This window comes from Carassius carassius, chromosome 34 (assembly GCF_963082965.1).
Source record: "Carassius carassius chromosome 34, fCarCar2.1, whole genome shotgun sequence".
NCBI lineage: Eukaryota > Metazoa > Chordata > Actinopteri > Cypriniformes > Cyprinidae > Carassius > Carassius carassius.
This window is the reverse complement of record NC_081788.1, coordinates 3,281,397-3,300,436: the sequence shown is the minus strand read 5'-3', so window position 1 is coordinate 3,300,436 and position 19,040 is coordinate 3,281,397. Positions and strand designations below refer to the sequence as shown.

The 19,040-nt window shown below is 40.9% G+C and overlaps 1 protein-coding gene across 4 annotated transcripts in view; it reads left to right on the top strand.

Annotated features, from left to right (window-relative positions):
* The window catches only part of LOC132115325 (probable G-protein coupled receptor 153), a 78,198-nt gene extending 59,763 nt beyond the window's left edge, over positions 1-18,435 (top strand). For 2 of the 4 annotated variants that reach the window (XM_059523726.1, XM_059523725.1), the window contains exons 3-6: positions 9,538-9,970; positions 13,548-13,737; positions 15,147-15,319; positions 17,252-18,435. In XM_059523726.1, coding sequence (XP_059379709.1) covers positions 9,538-9,970; positions 13,548-13,737; positions 15,147-15,319; positions 17,252-18,043 — 1,588 coding nt within the window. In that variant the 3' untranslated portion in view covers positions 18,044-18,435. Of the gene's footprint in view, positions 1-9,537; positions 9,971-13,547; positions 13,738-15,146; positions 15,320-16,979; positions 17,000-17,251 lie in introns of all 4 variants that reach the window. The other 2 variants (XM_059523729.1, XM_059523728.1) reach the window with 2 other exon arrangements.
* The last annotated feature ends 605 nt before the right edge of the window (positions 18,436-19,040 follow it).

Below are 19,040 nucleotides of genomic sequence, written 5' to 3'. Positions count from 1 at the left end.
TGTTAAGAACCAGATTATTCAGTTTGGCTATGAGTTTGGTAGGGATGATGGTGTTAAATGCAGAGCTGTAATCAACAAACAGCATCCGCACATAGGTGTCTCTTCCCTCCAAGTGTTCTAGTGCAGAGTGGATGGCCATTGCAATGGCGTCATCCGTAGATCTGTTAGAACGGTAAGCAAATTGTAATGGGTCCAAGGTGTCAGGCAGAGAGGAGCAGATGTGGGATTTGACTAGCACTTCATGATGACTGATGTCAGTGCTACAGGACGGTAGTCGTTCAGGCAGGAGACAGTAGTTTTCTTGGGAACAGGGATCATGGTGGTTTGCTTGAAGCATGTGGGGATCACTGTAAGTCTCAAGGAGAGGTTGAAGATGTTGTTGAAGACATCTGCTAACTGGACAGCACAGGCCCTCACGACACGTCCGTGTATGCCATCTGGGCCTGGAGCTTTGCGGCCGTTGACTCTCTTGAAGGCCTTACTCACTTTGTGTGTGGTAAGAACAAAGGGGCAGGTGTCAGTGTCAGCAGGTATTTTCACAGCAGGAAATGTATTATCTGCCTCAAAATGAGCATAGTATGTCATATGTATTGAGCTCATCTGGTAAAGAGGCAGACAAAGACACACCACTGCTTTTCCTTCCTTTGTAGTCTGTGATGTAGCTTAGACTGCTCCACATGCGTTGGGGGTCAGAGCCATGATATTCTGACTCCACTCTGTCCCTAAAGTCTCTTTTGGCTGAATTTATTGATCTTTGAAGGTCATACCTGGATTTCTTATAAGCAGTTGAATCACCAGAGTTGAAGGCAGCAGTCCGTGCTCTTAATTTGGCCCGCACCTCACCGTTGACCCATGGTTTCTGGTTTGGAAATGATTTAACGTTAGTTGATGGAACAACATCCTCTGTGTATTTGTTAATGTAGCCTATCACAGAGTCTGTGTATTCCTGTATGTTGTCTCCTGCTGCACCTCGAAACATCTGCCAGTCTGTGGAATCAAAGCAGTCCTGCATTGTGGAGATGGCCTCTTCACTCCATTTGTAGACTGTTTTAGGAACCGTTTTTTCCTGTTTGAGGCATTGTCTGTATGCTGGTAACAGCAGTATGCTAATGTGGTCCCCTTTGCCAAATGCTGGTCGGGGGAGGGGTTTGTAACTGTCCTTTAGTGTTGAATAGCAGTGATCTAATGTCTGATCACCTCGAGTGGGGAAATTTATGTGTTGGTAGAATTTATGGTGCTGTACAGTTCGTCCAATGCTTTAGTTTTGTCCACATGAGGCGGGATGTAAACAACTGTGAGAATTATTGATTTAAACTCCCGCGGGAGGTAGAAGGGGCGCACTTTAACGGAGAGTAGTTCGATCTCAGGGGAGCAGTGTGTAGATAAAACTGTAACATCAGTGCCCCAGCGAGTGTTAATCATAAAGCACACACCTCCACCTCTGCTCTTACCAGAGTTTAGCGATCTGTCATGACGAAAAACGGAGAATCCAGGCGGTGTAATGGCCGTATCGGGTACTTCTGAGTTTAACCACGTCTCACAGAAAGCCAGAACGCAGCAGTTGCGAATGTCCTGTTGGTACGTGATTCTCGCATTAAGTTTGTCAAGTTTGTTATCCAGAGACTGTATGTTGGCTAACAAGATGGTAGGGAGAGGAGGATTACAACTTCTTTTCCGCGATCTGCATAGAATTCTAGCACGCTTGCCTTTCCTCCTTTTCCGACTGTGTCTTAGGACGCAAGCCGGCAACAGAGGGAGCGCGTAGACGCTGAAGCTGGAGTTCAGAGGCGGCGTTGTTTCCGAGCCGAAGTTTTGTTAACAAGTTTTTGTTATCCGATTTGATCGGATGTCCAGTAGTGTTTGTCGATCATACTGTAGTAGAGTCTGTACTGTCTGAGCAAAATTAAGTATACTAAGTAACACGAATAACGCAAAAAAAAAAAACACGAAAAACAGCAACGTTTGCACAGAGCGCTCGTCAGCGACGCCATCGTAGCGGTACGCCGGAAGTTGAAACTGCAGGATCTGGACTGCAGGCTGGCCATTTCAGTATCCGGTTCCTTCTTCTACGCAGCCATGATGTTGTAATTGATGCAGTATGTGGTCTGGCATTGTCATGTTGTTCTAGAACTTGGATATACCTTTCAGCCTTGATGGTGCCTTTCCAGATGTGTAAGCTGCCAAATGCACTCATGCAACCCCATACCATCAGAGATGCAGGCTTCTGAACTGAGAACTGATAACAACTTGGGTTGTCCTCGCTTCCCGTCGCAGCTCAGCCTTTTCACTGCGGCTTTTTTGGCTAAATGCAGGTTTCGCGGCTAAAGTTCGTTAAACGATGTTATGACGTAATTCTGTCGGATGACGATGCCATTTTTAAGCACGAAGCCATGGCACTTATTCGAGGTACACTGACAGGACAGGAAATTCTATTTCGTTCTACGCTTAACTTTGAATGCAAGCCGATCAAAGATTTTCTGAAGTTATCGAAAGCATCTTACTGGATTTGCTAAACAACTACGCAAATAATCCTCATAGCATCCCCTTTAGACAACTCAAATTGCTCTGAGTATCACACTCCCTGTCAGGTGCTGCAAAGTGCTCCCAGCGGAGTAAATATTTCTCCAACTACCGGCAAGGCTCACCCATCCGATACAGTGAGTATTGAATTCCCATCAGATGCTGTAAGAGCCTCCCGGTCGAGCAAACCTTGCCTTTTCTGACAAACTACCGGCGGAGTTACTCGTCTGATGCCGTGAGTATTTAAATCCCGAGTGAATGTTTCCCTTCCACTAACGGCGTTAAACTTAAAAAAAAAGGAAAACCTTTTCATATTTTATGGCCAGAAAGGCTTACCCGTTTGAGGCCATGGGCTAAGATCAAATGTCGGTGAGATACTCCCAGTTAGTCAACCTCAACTTTCCCCTTTTATGGACGGCGAGACTTATGCATCTGGTGCCGTGAGTATTGAGCTCCCACCAGATGCCGGCGAGAGCCTCCCGGCCACATGACTTTACCTTTCCTTCTACGCCCGGAGAGGTTTACCCATTCGATGCCTTGAGTAGAATTTTTTTTTTTTATCTGCACTGATGTTCACTTCATTTAATTTGCACTCTATCTGTCATTTGCCTTGCGCTGCTTTATTTAACTTTATTTTTAATTTTATTAAATGCCTTTTTTTACATTCCCTTATCGTATAGCTGTATCTACATTTTATATTTGATCTAGATTTTTAGGCTTTAATGTTAATGTTATCTGTATGCACCGGGGTCTGAGAGTAACGCAATTTCGATTGTCTGTATGTGTGTACTGTATCGGATGTCGGCGGGAACCTCCTGGCTAGACAAACTTACCTTTCCCATCCTTCGGCCAGCAAAGCTTTCCAATTCGATAAGTGTGCTACCATTGGATGCCGGTGAGAGCCTCCTGGCCAGACAACCTTTCCTTTTCCTTTTACAGCTGCCAAGCTGACCTATCCATTTTGCGAATATCCAGCACCCGCAAGAGGCTGGTGAGAACCTCCTTTTCCATTCTGCGGTCGTCAAGGCTTACCCGTCCGATGCCGTAAGTACAAGCTGCCATCGGACGTTGGCGAGAGCCTCACGGCCACCCAAACTTACCTCTTCCATCCTACGGCCTGTGATGCTGACCCAGCTTATACAGCAAGCATATAGTTTCTTTTGGATGCTGGTGAAAGCCTCCTGGCCACACAACTTTACCTTTCCATCTTACATCCGGAGAGGCTTACCCATTCGATGCCGTGAGTACAAGCTCCCGTCGGACGTCGGCGAGAGTCTCCCAGCTAGACAAATCAACTTTTCCTTTTCTATGGTCAGAGAGGCTTACCAATCTTACTTTTTCAGTCTATGGTTGGCAACACTTAGCCGTTCGATCATGTGTGCTCCCGTCTGACGTCAGCAAGAGTCTCCTGGCTACATAACTTTACCTTTCCATTTGACGGTAGGTGAGGCTGAACCGTCCAACGCCACAAGTTTCAACCTCCCGTCAAATACTGTCTAAACTCTCTCCTCTATCCTCACATCTCCCCCCCCCCCCCGGCTGGCACGGCTTACCCGTTCGATTTTCTGAGTTGATACCCCATCGGATGCAGCGAGAGCCTCCCAGCATGGGTTTTCTTTATCTCTCCCTGTCCAGCGAGGCACTCTCCCAGTTGTTCCATTCGAACCTGGACGATCGGCTGTTGACGAGTAGTCAGATTCTGTGAAGTGTTGCCAGCATACATACGTACTCCCTTTTAAAACTGCAAAACTATTGCCTTCATCCCGCCGAATAGCATGAATCCACATTTTCTTCGCATTTTCATCAGTTGGAAAAGAATGGAAACTGAGATACGGCTGTTTAGTAGAACTATTAGAACATTTAGGAACGCAACAACAATTCCTCGCTGTGCTTGCTGCTATTGCTACAGACTAGACGGGAAGTAGGTTTACACTACTATTCGCCTTTGGGAGTGACGTCATGTGCACTGTGATAAAGGCCCATAACTTCAAACTCTTTGCATTTTTTCTCTGAGAAACTCCTCTCTGATATTTCTCCACTATATTTTACTCACAATTTGTACAGTGTCCCAACTTTTTTGGAATCGGGTTTGTAGTATTTTAGATTGTAATAAGATCAAGACCCTCAGTGACGTCATGATCTATTCTCGCATGCAGCGCTCAAAACTGTAAAATAACCTCTGAATCATTGTTTTAAAATATAAAATAATATTTTCCAAGATGGCGCCGCACATGGCTGCTTCAGTGCTTGGCTCTCCAGTGTTTGTACTGTTTTTGTTCGTTTTTCCTGTTTTTTGTTTAACAAACACGATCAGTTTCACCAGGGATGAACTGCTGAACATTCGGCAGAACACACCACATGATATTTTTCCGGATTTCTATTATACAGACGTTTTACTGAACATTGTTATCGGAGGAGCAGCGGCGCTGATCAAGCGCTTCAGGACGCGCAGACGGGGAAAGCGAGCGGGAGCGCTCGTCAGACTCAGGAAGCGCGGATTTCGAACGCCATTGCCTAGCATCCATCTCGCAAATCTCCGCTCTCTACCCAACAAAACGGACGAACTCCTTCTGCTCTCTCGGACAAATAAGGATTTCTCTCACTCTGCTGCTCTGTGTTTCACGGAAACCTGGCTGAATGACGCCATACCGGACAGCGCACTCCATCTGCCGGGCTTTCAGCTGTTTAGAGCGGATCGCGACGCAGAATCAACGGGGAAATCGCGCGGCGGCGGGACATGCTTTTACATCAATGAATGGTGGTGTACAGATGTAACTGTGTTAGAGAAGATGTGCTGTCCTGATCTAGAAACGCAGTTTATCAACTGCAAGCCGTTCTATTCGCCGCGGGAGTTTCACTTGCTCATTCTGGTTAGTGTTTACATTCCACCTCAAGCGCAAGTAAGTCTGGCTTTACAGAAACTCGCTAACTTTAACAGACACAGAACAACAACACCCGGACTCTGTTTTAATCATTCTTGGGGACTTTAATAAAGCCAATCTCTCCCGTGAACTGCCAAAATACAGACAGCATGTTACCTGTCCCACCAGAGACAGTAATATACTGGATCACTGTTACACCACAATAAAGGATGCATATCACTCTGTTCCACGAGCAGCTTTGGGACGTTCTGATCACTGTCTGGTTCATCTTATACCGACCTACAAGCAGAAACTTAAATCTGCTAAACCTGTAGTAAAGACTGTGAAGAGATGGACCAGCGAAACAGAGCAGGATTTACAATCTTGTTTTGACATCACAGACTGGAGCGTTTTTGAAGCTGCTACCACCGATCTGGACGAACTCACAGAGACTGTGACATCCTATATTAGTTTCTGTGAGGATATATGCATTCCTACCAGGACTTATTTAACATTCAACAATGATAAGCCATGGTTTACAGTAAAACTCAGACACCTTCGTCAGGCCAAAGAGGATGCCTACAGAAATGGGGACAGGGTCTTGTACAATCAGGCCAGGAACACACTGAACAAAGAGATTAGAGCGGCTAAAAAGACCTATGCTAAAAAGTTGGAAGACCAGTTTACTTCCAACGACTCTACTTCAGTTTGGAGAGGACTGAGAGCCATCACAAACTACAAGACACCATCCCCTTGCACTGAGGCTAATCAACGACTTGCTAACGACCTGAATGAGTTTTATTGTAGATTTGAAACCCCCAACACCCACTCTGACCATCTCCCTACACAACCATTAACACCTCCTGCAATCCCCCTCTCCATACCTCCTGCTCTTCAAATCTGTGAAGATGATGTGCGCCAGGTCTTCAAGAAAAACAAAAGAAGAAAAGCACCAGGCCCAGATGGCGTTACACCAGCCTGTCTGAAAATCTGTGCCGACCAGCTGGCCCCCATCTTTTCACAGATCTTCAACAGATCTCTGGAGTTGTGTGAAGTGCCTTCCTGCTTCAAACGCTCCACCATAATCCCCATTCCAAAGAAACCCAAGATAACAGGACTTAACGACTACAGACCTGTGGCTCTAACGTCTGTCGTCATGAAGTCGTTTGAAAAACTGGTTCTGGCTTATCTGAAGGACATCACTGGACCCTTACTGGACCCCCTGCAGTTTGCGTACCAAGCAAACAGGTCCGTGGATGATGCAATCAACATGGCATTGCACTTCATCCTGCAACATCTGGACAAAACAGGGACTTATGTGAGGATCCTGTTTGTGGACTTTAGTTCGGCTTTCAACACCATCATCCCAACAACCCTCCAAACCAAACTGACCCAGCTCTCTGTTCCTAGCTCTATCTGTCAGTGGATCACCAGCTTTCTGACAGATAGGCAACAGTTAGTGAGACTGGGGAAATTCATGTCAAACAGCTGCTCCACCAACACTGGTGCCCCTCAGGGATGTGTTCTCTCCCCTCTGCTCTTCTCCCTGTACACCAACGACTGCACCTCTAAAGACCCCTCTGTCAAGCTCCTGAAGTTTGCAGACGATACTACAGTCATCGGCCTCATCCAGGACGGTGACGAGTCTGCTTACAGACAGGAGGTTGAGCAGCTGGCTGTCTGGTGCAGTCTTAACAACCTGGAGCTGAACACGCTCAAAACAGTGGAGATGACTGTGGACTTTAGGAGAAACCCCCCTGCACTTTCCCCACTCACCATCATGAACAGCACTGTGGCTGCAGTGGAGTCATTCAGATTCCTGGGAACCACCATCTCTCAGGACCTGAAGTGGGACAATCACATTGGCTCCATTGTGAAAAAAGCCCAACAAAGGTTGTACTTCCTTCGCCAGCTGAGGAAGTTTAACCTGCCACAGGAGCTGCTGAAACAGTTCTACTCAGCCGTCATTGAGTCAGTCCTGTGTACTTCAATTACTGTCTGGTTTGGTTCAGCTACAAAATCAGATATCAGAAGACTACAGAGAACTGTTCGGACTGCTGAAAGGATTATTGGTGCTCCCCTGCCCACCCTCCAAGAACTGTACACATCCAGAGTGAGGAAAAGGACTCAGAAAATCACTCTGGATCCCTCACATCCAAGTCACCCCATCTTTGAACTTTTGCCATCTGGCCGGCGCCTCAGAGCCGCAAATACAAGAACAGCAAGGCACAAGAATAGTTTCTTCCCCCAGGCAATCTACCTCATGAACAGTTAAATGTTTCCCACTTAAACGTATGCTTATGCAAAAATGTGCAATATCCTTATATTTATTTGTTACCCCTCCATCCTAGAACATTCCTGCATCTCACTCAATCCTATTCCATTATCATTTATAGCACAATTGTTTATACACTTATTTATTTGCCAATTTGTAATTCTCCTGTAAATTTTTTTTTTTTTGTTTTTTTTTTTTTTTTTTTGCCTGTGTGTTGTTGTCTCTGTTTACTGGAAGCTTATGTCACTAAAACAAATTCCTTGTATGCGCAAGCATACTTGGCAATAAAGCTCTTTCTGATTCTGATTCTGATTCTGATATTTTATCTCGCAACTCTTGTAAATATGGCTCTTGGTGAATTGTGCTTCTGAAACAGAAGGCTACATCATAAAATTCAAATATTCAGTACGACTCTTTTCCTTTCTGTTTATTTTCGTGAATTTAAATGTGTGCAGCCTTTGTAGGATGTAGACTTCCATTTGAGAGACTCCATTGGTTAGCTTTGTTGAACTGAAAAAGACCCTTAATGAGGAGTTGATTCCCCTTGATGGATTCGACACCTGATTCCCAACGCCTCGGAATCTATTCTTTTTGGAATCGATTCCCAGCCCTAGCAGCCATTTATGCTGCAGCACACTGGGAGCAGTTGGGGGTTCGGTGCCTTGCTCAAAGGCACCTCAGTCATGGTATTGCCAGCCTGAGACTCAAGCCCACAACATTAGGGTTAGGAGTCGAACTCTAACCAGTAGGCCACGACTTCCTTTCATGAGTATTGGTGCAATACGACATTTACAGTGGTCAATATGATAAAACCTTGAACCTCTGGTTAAAACCAGGAAAAATTATTCAATGATACTACAAAAATGAAAGTTTATAACATTTTGTACACTAAAAAGCACATCTTAACATAAAGGAATTGTGAGAATTATGATTGTGAAAAAAAAAAAGTTAGAAAATTGTGTCTCGTGTTGAGGGAAAACATTAATTAAGCTAGTTGACATATACTGACATTTGCATTCACCGTGTAAAAAAATAAATAAATAAAATGTTTTTGATAATCATGACTGGAACGTCTATGTCCTAAGAGTAAAAATCATTATTTCTCTTTGCTGACAAAGCAGTCCTTAATATAGCACTCCACTTTAGCACTATAATAGCACCTTAAATCATAATTAAATAAATATTTTATTTTTAGTAAAGATTTTACTCTTAAGTAATTCAGTCAAATAATTTCTAATCAGTGCTGTGCTCAAAAGTGGAACGCTAGTTTAGTCAACATAAAACACTGTTCGCAACCTATTTTACTTTGGTAATGTGACATTTTCAAGTTAAACTGAACATTAATTAGAAAAAAATAGGGTGGAACTTAAATCTATCAATCAGAAATAGACATGATCATGACAGGTGGGTGTTAGATAGGGGAGACGGGGATGGTAGTATGACTTTTTTGTTTTACCATCTATAACTCTGTAGTCTGATTTTGTCTGTTTTGTTTTTGCAAAATTTATCTTAAACATTGATATAATTTTCCCACTTTGTAAACGAATGGCAAGTGCAAAAGGTGCTGTTATAACATGAGTTGTAACAGTGGGTGGAGTGAAGTTAAACACTATTAGAAAAGTGTGGCACAGTGGTGGACATGGTTTGATGGTTTTTTCATCCCTGTAAATGGTTTCTAACTGACGATGATACAATTCAACCAGTTGTTACAACCATCTTCAGTAAAATTAACTTAAGGATTGATGTGGCACGAACACAGGAAAATTTTTTTTTAGCTTGATGTTGTAATCTAGTATTATTAATCTCTTTAATTAATCTCAAAGTATGTTCATTCTAGCATTATTAACATTATAATCTTTAATGTCTTTTATCTTCTGCCAGGTTGAGTAACACCAAAAAGCAGGCTGTCCATACGGTCATGGGCATCTGGATGGTGTCATTCATTCTGTCCACCTTGCCCGCTGTGGGCTGGCATGATACCACTGAGCGCTTTTACACCCACGACAACTGTCGCTTCATTGTGACCGAGATTGGCTTGGGATTTGGTGTCTGCTTCCTGTTGCTGATCAGTGGGAGTGTAGTGATGGGCGTCATCTGTATTGGAATTGCCCTCTTCCAGACCTTTTCCATCCAGATGGGTCAAAACGTGGACAAGAACAAATTTAACGTACCCACGATTGTAGTGGAGGATGCCCAGGGCAAGAGGCGTTCATCCATCGACGGCTCAGAGCCCGTTAAGACATCGCTGCAGATCACCTATCTGATTAGTGGAATAGTCTTCATATACGACTTTCTAACTGGATTCCCCATATTGGTGAGTGTTTTTGTCTTTATTTAAGAGAACATGAGATGCAGTCTTCAGTTGAGTCTCAGTGGTGATTATATTTGCATAGGAATATGAGTTAGGAGTTGCCTTGATTGACCTATGAATGATATTGACTTTTTGAGTACTATCATTGAAGAGAGTGCTTTTGATGATCCAACATCCAAAAATCCCAGCAACACTGTGAAAAATGCTAGTTATAAGAAATTTGTTGTGATAACTTAAATATCCAACATATGTAATCTAAAGTTAACTAAACGTATAATTTTAAGTCAAGCACCAAACACATACTTTTTAAGCTGAAACAATATATTAGTTATTCTAATGTTTAATTTTAAATTGTGCTAATTAATCGGAGTAATCCTTTTTTTTCTTTTCTTTTTTACGTAAATATGTTGCGAACTCAGTCATAAAATTAACATAGAACATATAAACAACAGTAGAAATGTGGCTTACTTTTTGATGGTTTGTTGGGATGTGTTCCTTACATGTTTCTCTGTACTAATTTCAAATTTTAATATAAGTCAATACAATAAAAACATTAACATGTGGCCTTCAAATATTGTTCAATAATTTATCTATTCTGACACATCATATGGATTTTGTACTGTCTGTTGCTATGGTTATCACAATGTCAAACATAAAAATTTCAGATTCAGTCCCGCATTTTAAAATAGTCATCACTCCTGCAGTGTGTACATGAAAACCTTTATTCAAATTATGAATGGGTTATACAAAGAAAGTGAGTAAAGACGCTCAGCGCCATTCATCTGCAGCACAAGCTCACTGACTGAGTGAAATCTCCTGCTATAATCAAATACATTGTGTTTATACTTTGCTGGTTAGAGCAAAACTGTTTGCGAGAGTGCAGAACTCAAGCTAAACAAACTCTAGCAATTCTGATTTACTGATTCTGACTTGCTCTTCTCAGACACTCACACAAACACAGGAGCATTTGACAGTAGTGGCCTGTCAGCGGGTCAACACTACTACCAGTACTGTGGAAAGGCTGCTTGTGCTTTAAAAATGAGAGTATTGACTTGGTACCAAATAATGTTTTTAACATTTAAACCTAACAAGTGCTGCCGAAAACAAATATTCTGTGATGAAGTAATCCATATGAAAACAACGCGATGTCTGTTTTTCACGTTTCATGATAGTTGACGCCTACTCGCATATGACTTTTATACCGATACTCTTGACAACACTATTGTCTAAAGCCTTCTCAGGGACCCAGGGTTACATACATATGATTTTACATTGAATGTTGCAATTCATAGCTCAAATCAGTGTCAGAATCTAAAATCTGATAAAAGTGTTGGAAAGGAAAAGCCTGCCAATACACAAATGTCCTCCAAAGATATACAACCTTAGGTAAACCAAAACTTTCACCAGTCAGGAAACAAAATTTATGTCACTGATATAGCCTGTAAATCACCAATCCTCTTAAGGGATGTAAATGCCAACAAAAAGACTGCCATAAGAGTCAGAATTTAATCTGAAGCTGACTCATGTGGTTCAAAAGGAGGCTTGGTAAACCTTCTAGCACTATAGATAAGTCACAAGACAGAACACAAGCAGTTCGGAAAGTTCTCAGGCATCTCATCCCACACATGAAACAAGAAACAAGTGAATGCCTCACAAAAGAAACACCACCACCTTGTGCATGTTCTGCAGCAATCATACAGCTTAAGCCTTTTTGTGTGGAGTTTGTTGGAGTGGGTTTGCTATATTTTTGCATCCATCCATCTATTTTTTTTTTTTTCACTGTTCTGTAGTAATTTTCATGCATGCAGTCCAGCCATTTCACCCTGACCCGCATTTGAATAAAAACCATAATTTTCACATATTTGATTCTCCCCCACCAACACTGGTATTTATAGCATAGTCATTCAAGATCAGTGTTGTGTGTGAAGTAACTCTAGATTTCCTAAACACTTATCAACAATTTATGGTAGTCGAGGCCTATTGGTTAGAGAGTTGGACTTGTAACCTGAAGGTTGCGGGTTTGAGACTCAGTACCAACAGTAATTGTAGGTGGGGGGATTGAATGAACAGGGCTGTCTTCCCCCTTCAGTACTCATGACTGAGATGTCCTTGAGCAAGGCACTGAACCTCCAATTGCTCCTCGGGTGCCGTAGCAAATGGCTTCCCACTACTCCGGGTGTGCGTTAATGGTGTGTGTTTGTGTGTGTGTGTGTGTGTGTGTTCACTACTCACTGCTGTGTTTGAGCACTTAGATGGGATAAATGCAGTGCACAAATTCTGAGTATGGGACACCATATTTGGCCACATGTCATGTCACTTTCACTGCCAGTTCATCAAATGCCTGTTGCTGTTCTCCTCATAGGCCTTTGAAACAAAAACCTACCAAGCCACAATAATAAGTGCTGCTCTTAAACCCATCTTCATACACTAAAGCCATTAACCCTCTGGAGTCGATTAACGCGTATACACGTTATGAGTCATTTTCTCCTGATAACCCCGAAAAGAACTTAAATTACACTTTCAGTTTTGATCGTACAGATAAGAGCAATACATCAATCGAATCTATAAAGGGTCTACTTTTTTGGATACAGACATAATAACAACAAAACTTTGTGCACTTATAAAATAAAGATAACAAACAAGGTGTGCTGTCTGCAGCCTTTGTCTGCGCTGATCTTCATTTACAAACACGTCATTAAAATGAACTGTAACTCCGTGAATACTCAACGAAGAAACATGAGAGAGATATCTATAGAAAGCTTGACACCATGTCTACATTTAAACTAAACAAGTGCTGCCGAAAACAAATATTCTGTGATGAAGTAATCCATATGAAAACAACGCGATGTCCGTTTTTCACGTTTCATGATAGTTGATGCCTACTTGCATATGACTTTTACCAACAAAAAGTGTCTTAGAAAATTAAAATCAATATATTGTTTTCTGTAAGTGAGTAAACAAGAAGATTTTCACATAATTTAGAAAGAAAAATTCTAGGCTACAAGCTCCAGTTCTCAAAAATCCCGGGAACCATTGTTCTTTATGTGTTTTATGGCCTTATTCAAGTGTTTTAACATTTTTCGTTTTTCACTAACCACGCATAACATTTTTTTTCTCAAAAATACAATCATGTACATACAGGCTGCTCACATATGATTATAGCCCAGGTTTTGCTGATTACAGTGAGATTAGACTTTACCCATTTAGATATTTATAAGAAACTGAAAAAAGCACAAATGACTCCAGAGGGTTAAATATAGAATCTCTGAATATTAGCATGTATGGTGCATGTGTACAATCACTAGTTTGTTACTTTACACCTTGCTGCTAGACCTTAACTGGTGACAAGATTTGGAGTTAATAATACATTATGCGGTGACAGTTTTTCTGTAATATTTGAAAGTTATGAAATAGGTTAGGTTTTATACAGTTTATAATAATTAAGTACAGTAATAAGCCTAATTATGTATTTTATGTAGGTGGATAAAACAGGATATAATTATATTTATAGTTATCATTTGAATTGATGTCATTTGAATTAGCTTTATCACATGTAAATAATTGCAGTGCTCCATTGTAGGTGGTGAGCTTTGCCAGCCTGAAATTTGACCGCTCCTATAGCTGGATGGTCCTGTGTGTCCTCTGGTGCTCCATAGCACAATCAATCCTGCTCCCCATGTTCCTGTGGGCTTGCGACCGCTACAGAGCAGACGTCAAGATGGTCTGGGAGAAATGTGTGGCCATCATGTCCAATGATGAAGTGGATGAAGGTAAGTATCACTGAACTTCCTTTAGCTTGTTCCAAGGAGAAAGCAAAGCTGTGTTCAACCAGTGATGACTACAGTCATTGGATTTACCACGTGATTTACATTTTGAGATGGATAGATATTATTTTCATAAAGAGTATCTCATTAATATCTTTGTTGACATACACTCAAGAAATATATATAACTGGAATACCTGTTAGGATGCTTTTGGAGTGAGCTCCATTGTAGAAGTTGTGCTGCAAAGTTGCTTCTAAAAGTAAAGTGTCACAGAGTTGCATGATGTCACTACTCATTTGACATGTGACCAAAGGGCCCCTACAGATTTGCAGGGCCAATGGCCAAAATACCATAGTTGCTACAGGCATCTGACTAATAAAACTCTGTATTAGCCACCACTGTCATCAAAAAATAAAATGATTCATTAAAATTACAGAAAAAAGCTTCTTACACCCTTTCAAGGAGATTTCATATTAAATTACTGTGATTTTACAGCAATGACAATAGTTATTTGGCAGAAACAATGGAATTTTGGTTGCAATATATAGTTACGTTGTAATTTTTATGGTTAATATTAAAACATAAAAACAAATTCAAAAATATAGAAACAAGGGGTTATCTAGATAAAAATATCTAGTGGTCACGTGATAATTATATGATTAATATGCTTCATCAAAAACGATTCATGAACTGAGGCTGTCAGTATATACTGATGAATGTAGGTGTTAAGTGTGTGACTTTGCTGTTAGCTGTATTTCATTGCCCTTCCTGCTATTCAGCCCTTTCTCATTTCTAAGTTTGCAATCATAAGGAATATGTGCAAGAAATGGATTCTTTTATCTTAATTTTGCCAGTGCTCTGCTTCTTTCCAGACAGTTTGCCTTGTGTAACACAACTCAGTTGTATGTATAAGGGTTGCTTTTTGTACTTGTGTCTCACTCAAATGCATGCTAAGCTGCCTGTGCTAATAGCTAATCTCATCTGATCATCCCGCTCTGTGCCCCCATTTTGCCTAAAGATCAACATATCACATTGCCCTACAGCTGTTTTTAAAGTTTTAAAAACTTGTTTGCACCCCTCAAACGATCTTTTGCCCCCAAAAATATTTTAGGGAATATGTTTAAATGACAGTTTGCTCTAGCTGCAATCTATAGCACTTATTTATTAATAAACAGGGACAGTCAGTCAGTCGCAATGTTTAGTACAAGACACTTCAGTGGATCCTAATGATTTCACATGAACCAATTTTTTACAACGTCAAATTCTAATGCGGCCATCGAAAATCTGTAAAATTGAATTGTTTTCCTTCTTTTTTTATTTTTTTTTACCTATCCGTCTGTCTGTCTGTCTGTCTGTGTATTTTGAGCACACTGATTTTTAATCCTGATACATATATATGCTTTCTGCGTTTGCAGAAAACAGCCAGAATGGAGGCATTCATCCGGACTTAATATTTGACAGACCATTTGACTATAGCTCTGCTGGTGATATCATGACGGTAGACCGTATTGCCAAGTACGAATTCTCAACCTTAGAAAGGTGTTATCCATTGAGGGAGCTTCAGGAAGATAAAATGCACTATTTGCAGGTATATTTCCATTGATTTTGTTTTCAAATTGATCTTTTCTCTATTTTGAACTAAAATGTGCATGCTGCAATGGCCCTCCACCTCCGTGTTTGCAAAAAAACGTAGGCTATAGTCACTATATAATTGGCAACAATATTACTGGAATTAGTTGACATTCCTGTTGTGTGACCTATTAGATATTTTAAATGTCAAAAATGTGAAATTGCAATTTTTTTTTGTGGGGGGTATGATCTAACAAATCTTTTTGTTTCTTCACCCCAGTGACATCTTGGAATTTTTATGTCGTATTTCTAACATTGCAGGGCAACTTCCACTGATGCCTTTTCAGTTTTTATTTTAAAGTTAAAAGCTTGAAGACATTGCAAATTTTAATCAGTTGCAAAGAGAAGTCTGGATTAAAAACATACTCAGTAAATTGTAAAAATCCCTTGATACTGATACTATGACTTTGACATTAATTTTATTAGTTGTATATGTGTAGTTTTAGAGGCACAGCTGATGTGTGATCTGGGTAGGAATTTATACTTTCATAGAAATCCAAATTTAGATTGTTCTTTTGAATATAAAAAGTACTGAATAAATAAAATAAAAAAAATCATTCCAATAATTTGAACCACCTCCATAATACTATAAAGGCTTACAATGTAATTGAGAATTCGTATAAAAGGCTGCTGGTATGTTTTAGAGCTGTGCAATGCTTCACTTCAAACTTTTAAACTTTTTACATTCAATGATTACTTCACATATTGCCCCTAAGCGCTCATATGCAACCTCCACATGTAACTTTCATTGACCTTTTATATATATCATCCATTTTTCTCTGTGTGTAAAAAAAATATTAAATTTATGCCTGTATGTCTGGAATAAAAAATTAGATTTGGAGGTTAAATGTGGAGAATATGCCATAAATGTGCATGCCGAACACTTCCCAAAGCTCTGTTAGGCAATCTGCAGTGCTTGACTGCTTCCCATTGCTGATTTTATTGCTATAAACGTTGCACGAAACAACGTTTGAAGTTCTCTTCAAAGTTTATTAAACTACCATTAACATTGTGTGTTTTAGAATTGATCCAGTGATGTTCAGCAAAAAAACACTGATGCATATTGATAAAGAACTGAAAGCCGATGTGTCTGCATTAGAACATTATTCACTTTTTGGTACTTTTAGAGTACTATTTCAGTAGAAATAAAGTTCTTTTTTCAATTTCACAAGTGTTTTGCATTGTCATCGCTATGTAAAATATTGGAATGTTATAATAATTGGGAAGTACAAGCTGCTACTGTTTTTGATGTCTAAAGGCTGCCAAACAATAATATTTAAAACTGTCTATCGATTTTGAAGTAACTAAGACAAATTTTATATAACAAAAATGTTTTGTTTTTAAAGCAAAATAACAAGCTTTTATAAAATAGACAAGTCAGCAGAGTAACTGAATGCCATTGCTTAAATGATGCTTTGCTTTCCTCTACTGGCCAAAGTATAATACACCTATCAATCAGTCCTCATAATGCATATGCAGGGCTTTTTTGTAAACTGCTGTCTCATTCCTGCATTAACCAGTACAGTTGCTTTCATGTTAGGCTTGTGCTGTATGCTTTGGATAGTGCACTTAAAGTTCTTTTATATACTAGAAACTAATTTAATGTCTTTCCTGTGTAGTTCTCAGAACAATGTGGAATGTGAGTATCTGTTTGTAGAATGAGTGATTATAAACTAAGCAAAATAATATTAAATTGTCCACATTTTTATCCCTGTTAAAAGGTAGATCTATGAATATTTAGTACTTTAAAGAGAAAACAGGCCTGTGTTGCCATCATAGTTCACAGAATCCCATTGAAGCTTTGACAACGTGTTTTAGGTCCTTAGAGCTGAGACAGAATTTTTTTTGCTTTTAGAAATGTCCCGGTTCATTCGCTTGTGTGTTACTCCAGGTGCCCCCTACAAGAAGATACTCCCACGACGAAACCGACATGTGGACCACCGGTCAGATCCCGTCTTACCTGCATCACTGGGGCTCCACAGAGGACATCATTGTCATCCCGCAATACAGCTCACCACGCCACGAGAGACGTCGGAGCAGCCCGGCATCCTACCACGAGGAGAGCCACCCACACCGCAAAAGGAGGAGATCCGAGGACATGCATTCACTCAAGCAGATTCCACGAGTCAAGCGTCATGAGGACGATTTCAAGTGCTTTAGCCGCGACGAAGTGATTAACTTCATTGACGAGACGCCACTGGCTAGTCCACTGAGAAGCCCGTGGCGAGCCTCTGCAATCTCTCTGGTTCCAGAGACCTTTGAGCAGCACGTTGTCTTATTGCCGCATTTCCCACTCACACACTTTGAGCGCGAGCCTCAAGTGCTGAGACGCTGCTCTGACCACGGCAAAGGAGCCACGCTAGGCGAGATCACTCAGGATCTGCAGAGAAAGACGAAGGGTGGTAACGACTGCAGGAGCGGCAGTGGTGAAAGCTCAGACATCAAGGGATGCCCTGAACACAGGCATGATCCCAAGCATGCATCAGAGCTTGTTCCGTTGGGACAGGGTGCACGGACAGGGGATCTATCTAATTTAAGTATTAGGACGGGACAGGTAGATGCATCTGCTTGGGTGGACCAGAAGCACCTGCCTAAAGGGGAAAGCAAAGGAAGCACAAATAACTTTATAAGCTCACAATCTGCATCGTCAGGCTTTATGACATCCATAGGATCCACAAACTGAGTAACAGTTTTATGAGTGTTTTAAACTAGGTCCTGATATGCTTATTAGTATTAAAGTTTTGACTAAGTGGAATGTTTTTGTTAACTTGGAACTGGGATTTTTGAGATGTGATGGATTCAAAATGGTATAAGGACATAATCAGTGAATTTGTTTTGTTGTTGTTGTTTTTTTTTGTTGTCGTTTTATTTTTTATGTGTTGCTGATGCAGGGCTGAATTATAGGGTCAGTGGACCTTCAAGACAAGGGAAGCTGAGCAGCAGATAAGTGTCCTAAGCTCAGCACTTAAAGTTGGAAATGAGCACTAGGCCTTCTGCTCATAAACGTCAACAATATAGGTGGATGGAGGATTGAAACTTGACAAAAGAGCTTATTTGAAGATTTCAATTTTTTTCCTACCTTAAAGAGTAACTAAACCCTAAACCAACTTTTTTTAGTTAATGATCGATAAGAATGGGGCTTTATTACTGCTGTTTATTGATTCGAGTAACTTTTTTGACATTTGAGTATAAAGTGTTTTAATTCTACAATATATGGTGTAAAAACGTCTGAGTGCTGCCCTCTTCAGGTTGAACGGTGGCTACTGCAGTTGATTTTTCCTATTGGATGTTGCGGTGGCAAGTGACGTAAGCGGTGGCAGGTGACGTAAGCAGTTTCCAGCTCACCACGCCCCTTGGTACGAGCTACCACGCCCTTGTCAGTATAAAACCATCTTGTTCCGTCAAAATCACTGTAGTGAGTCAGGAGTTAGAATTGCGAGTATTGAAAACGATCAGGATAGACTATTATAGCATCTATTTAGCATATCAATTATAGAGTTATTTATATCTTCAAGTTAGCGTAGATTTATCTGTATTTAGTACAGTGGTCAGGATGGTACGTAGGTGTGTTGCTGGCTGTGACAGCACTGCTGGACTGCATAGTTTACCAGCAGACTTTAAAATTAGGCGCCAGTGGTTGCATGCACTTGGCCTGGAAGACCGCGAGTTCCCGCCTAGAG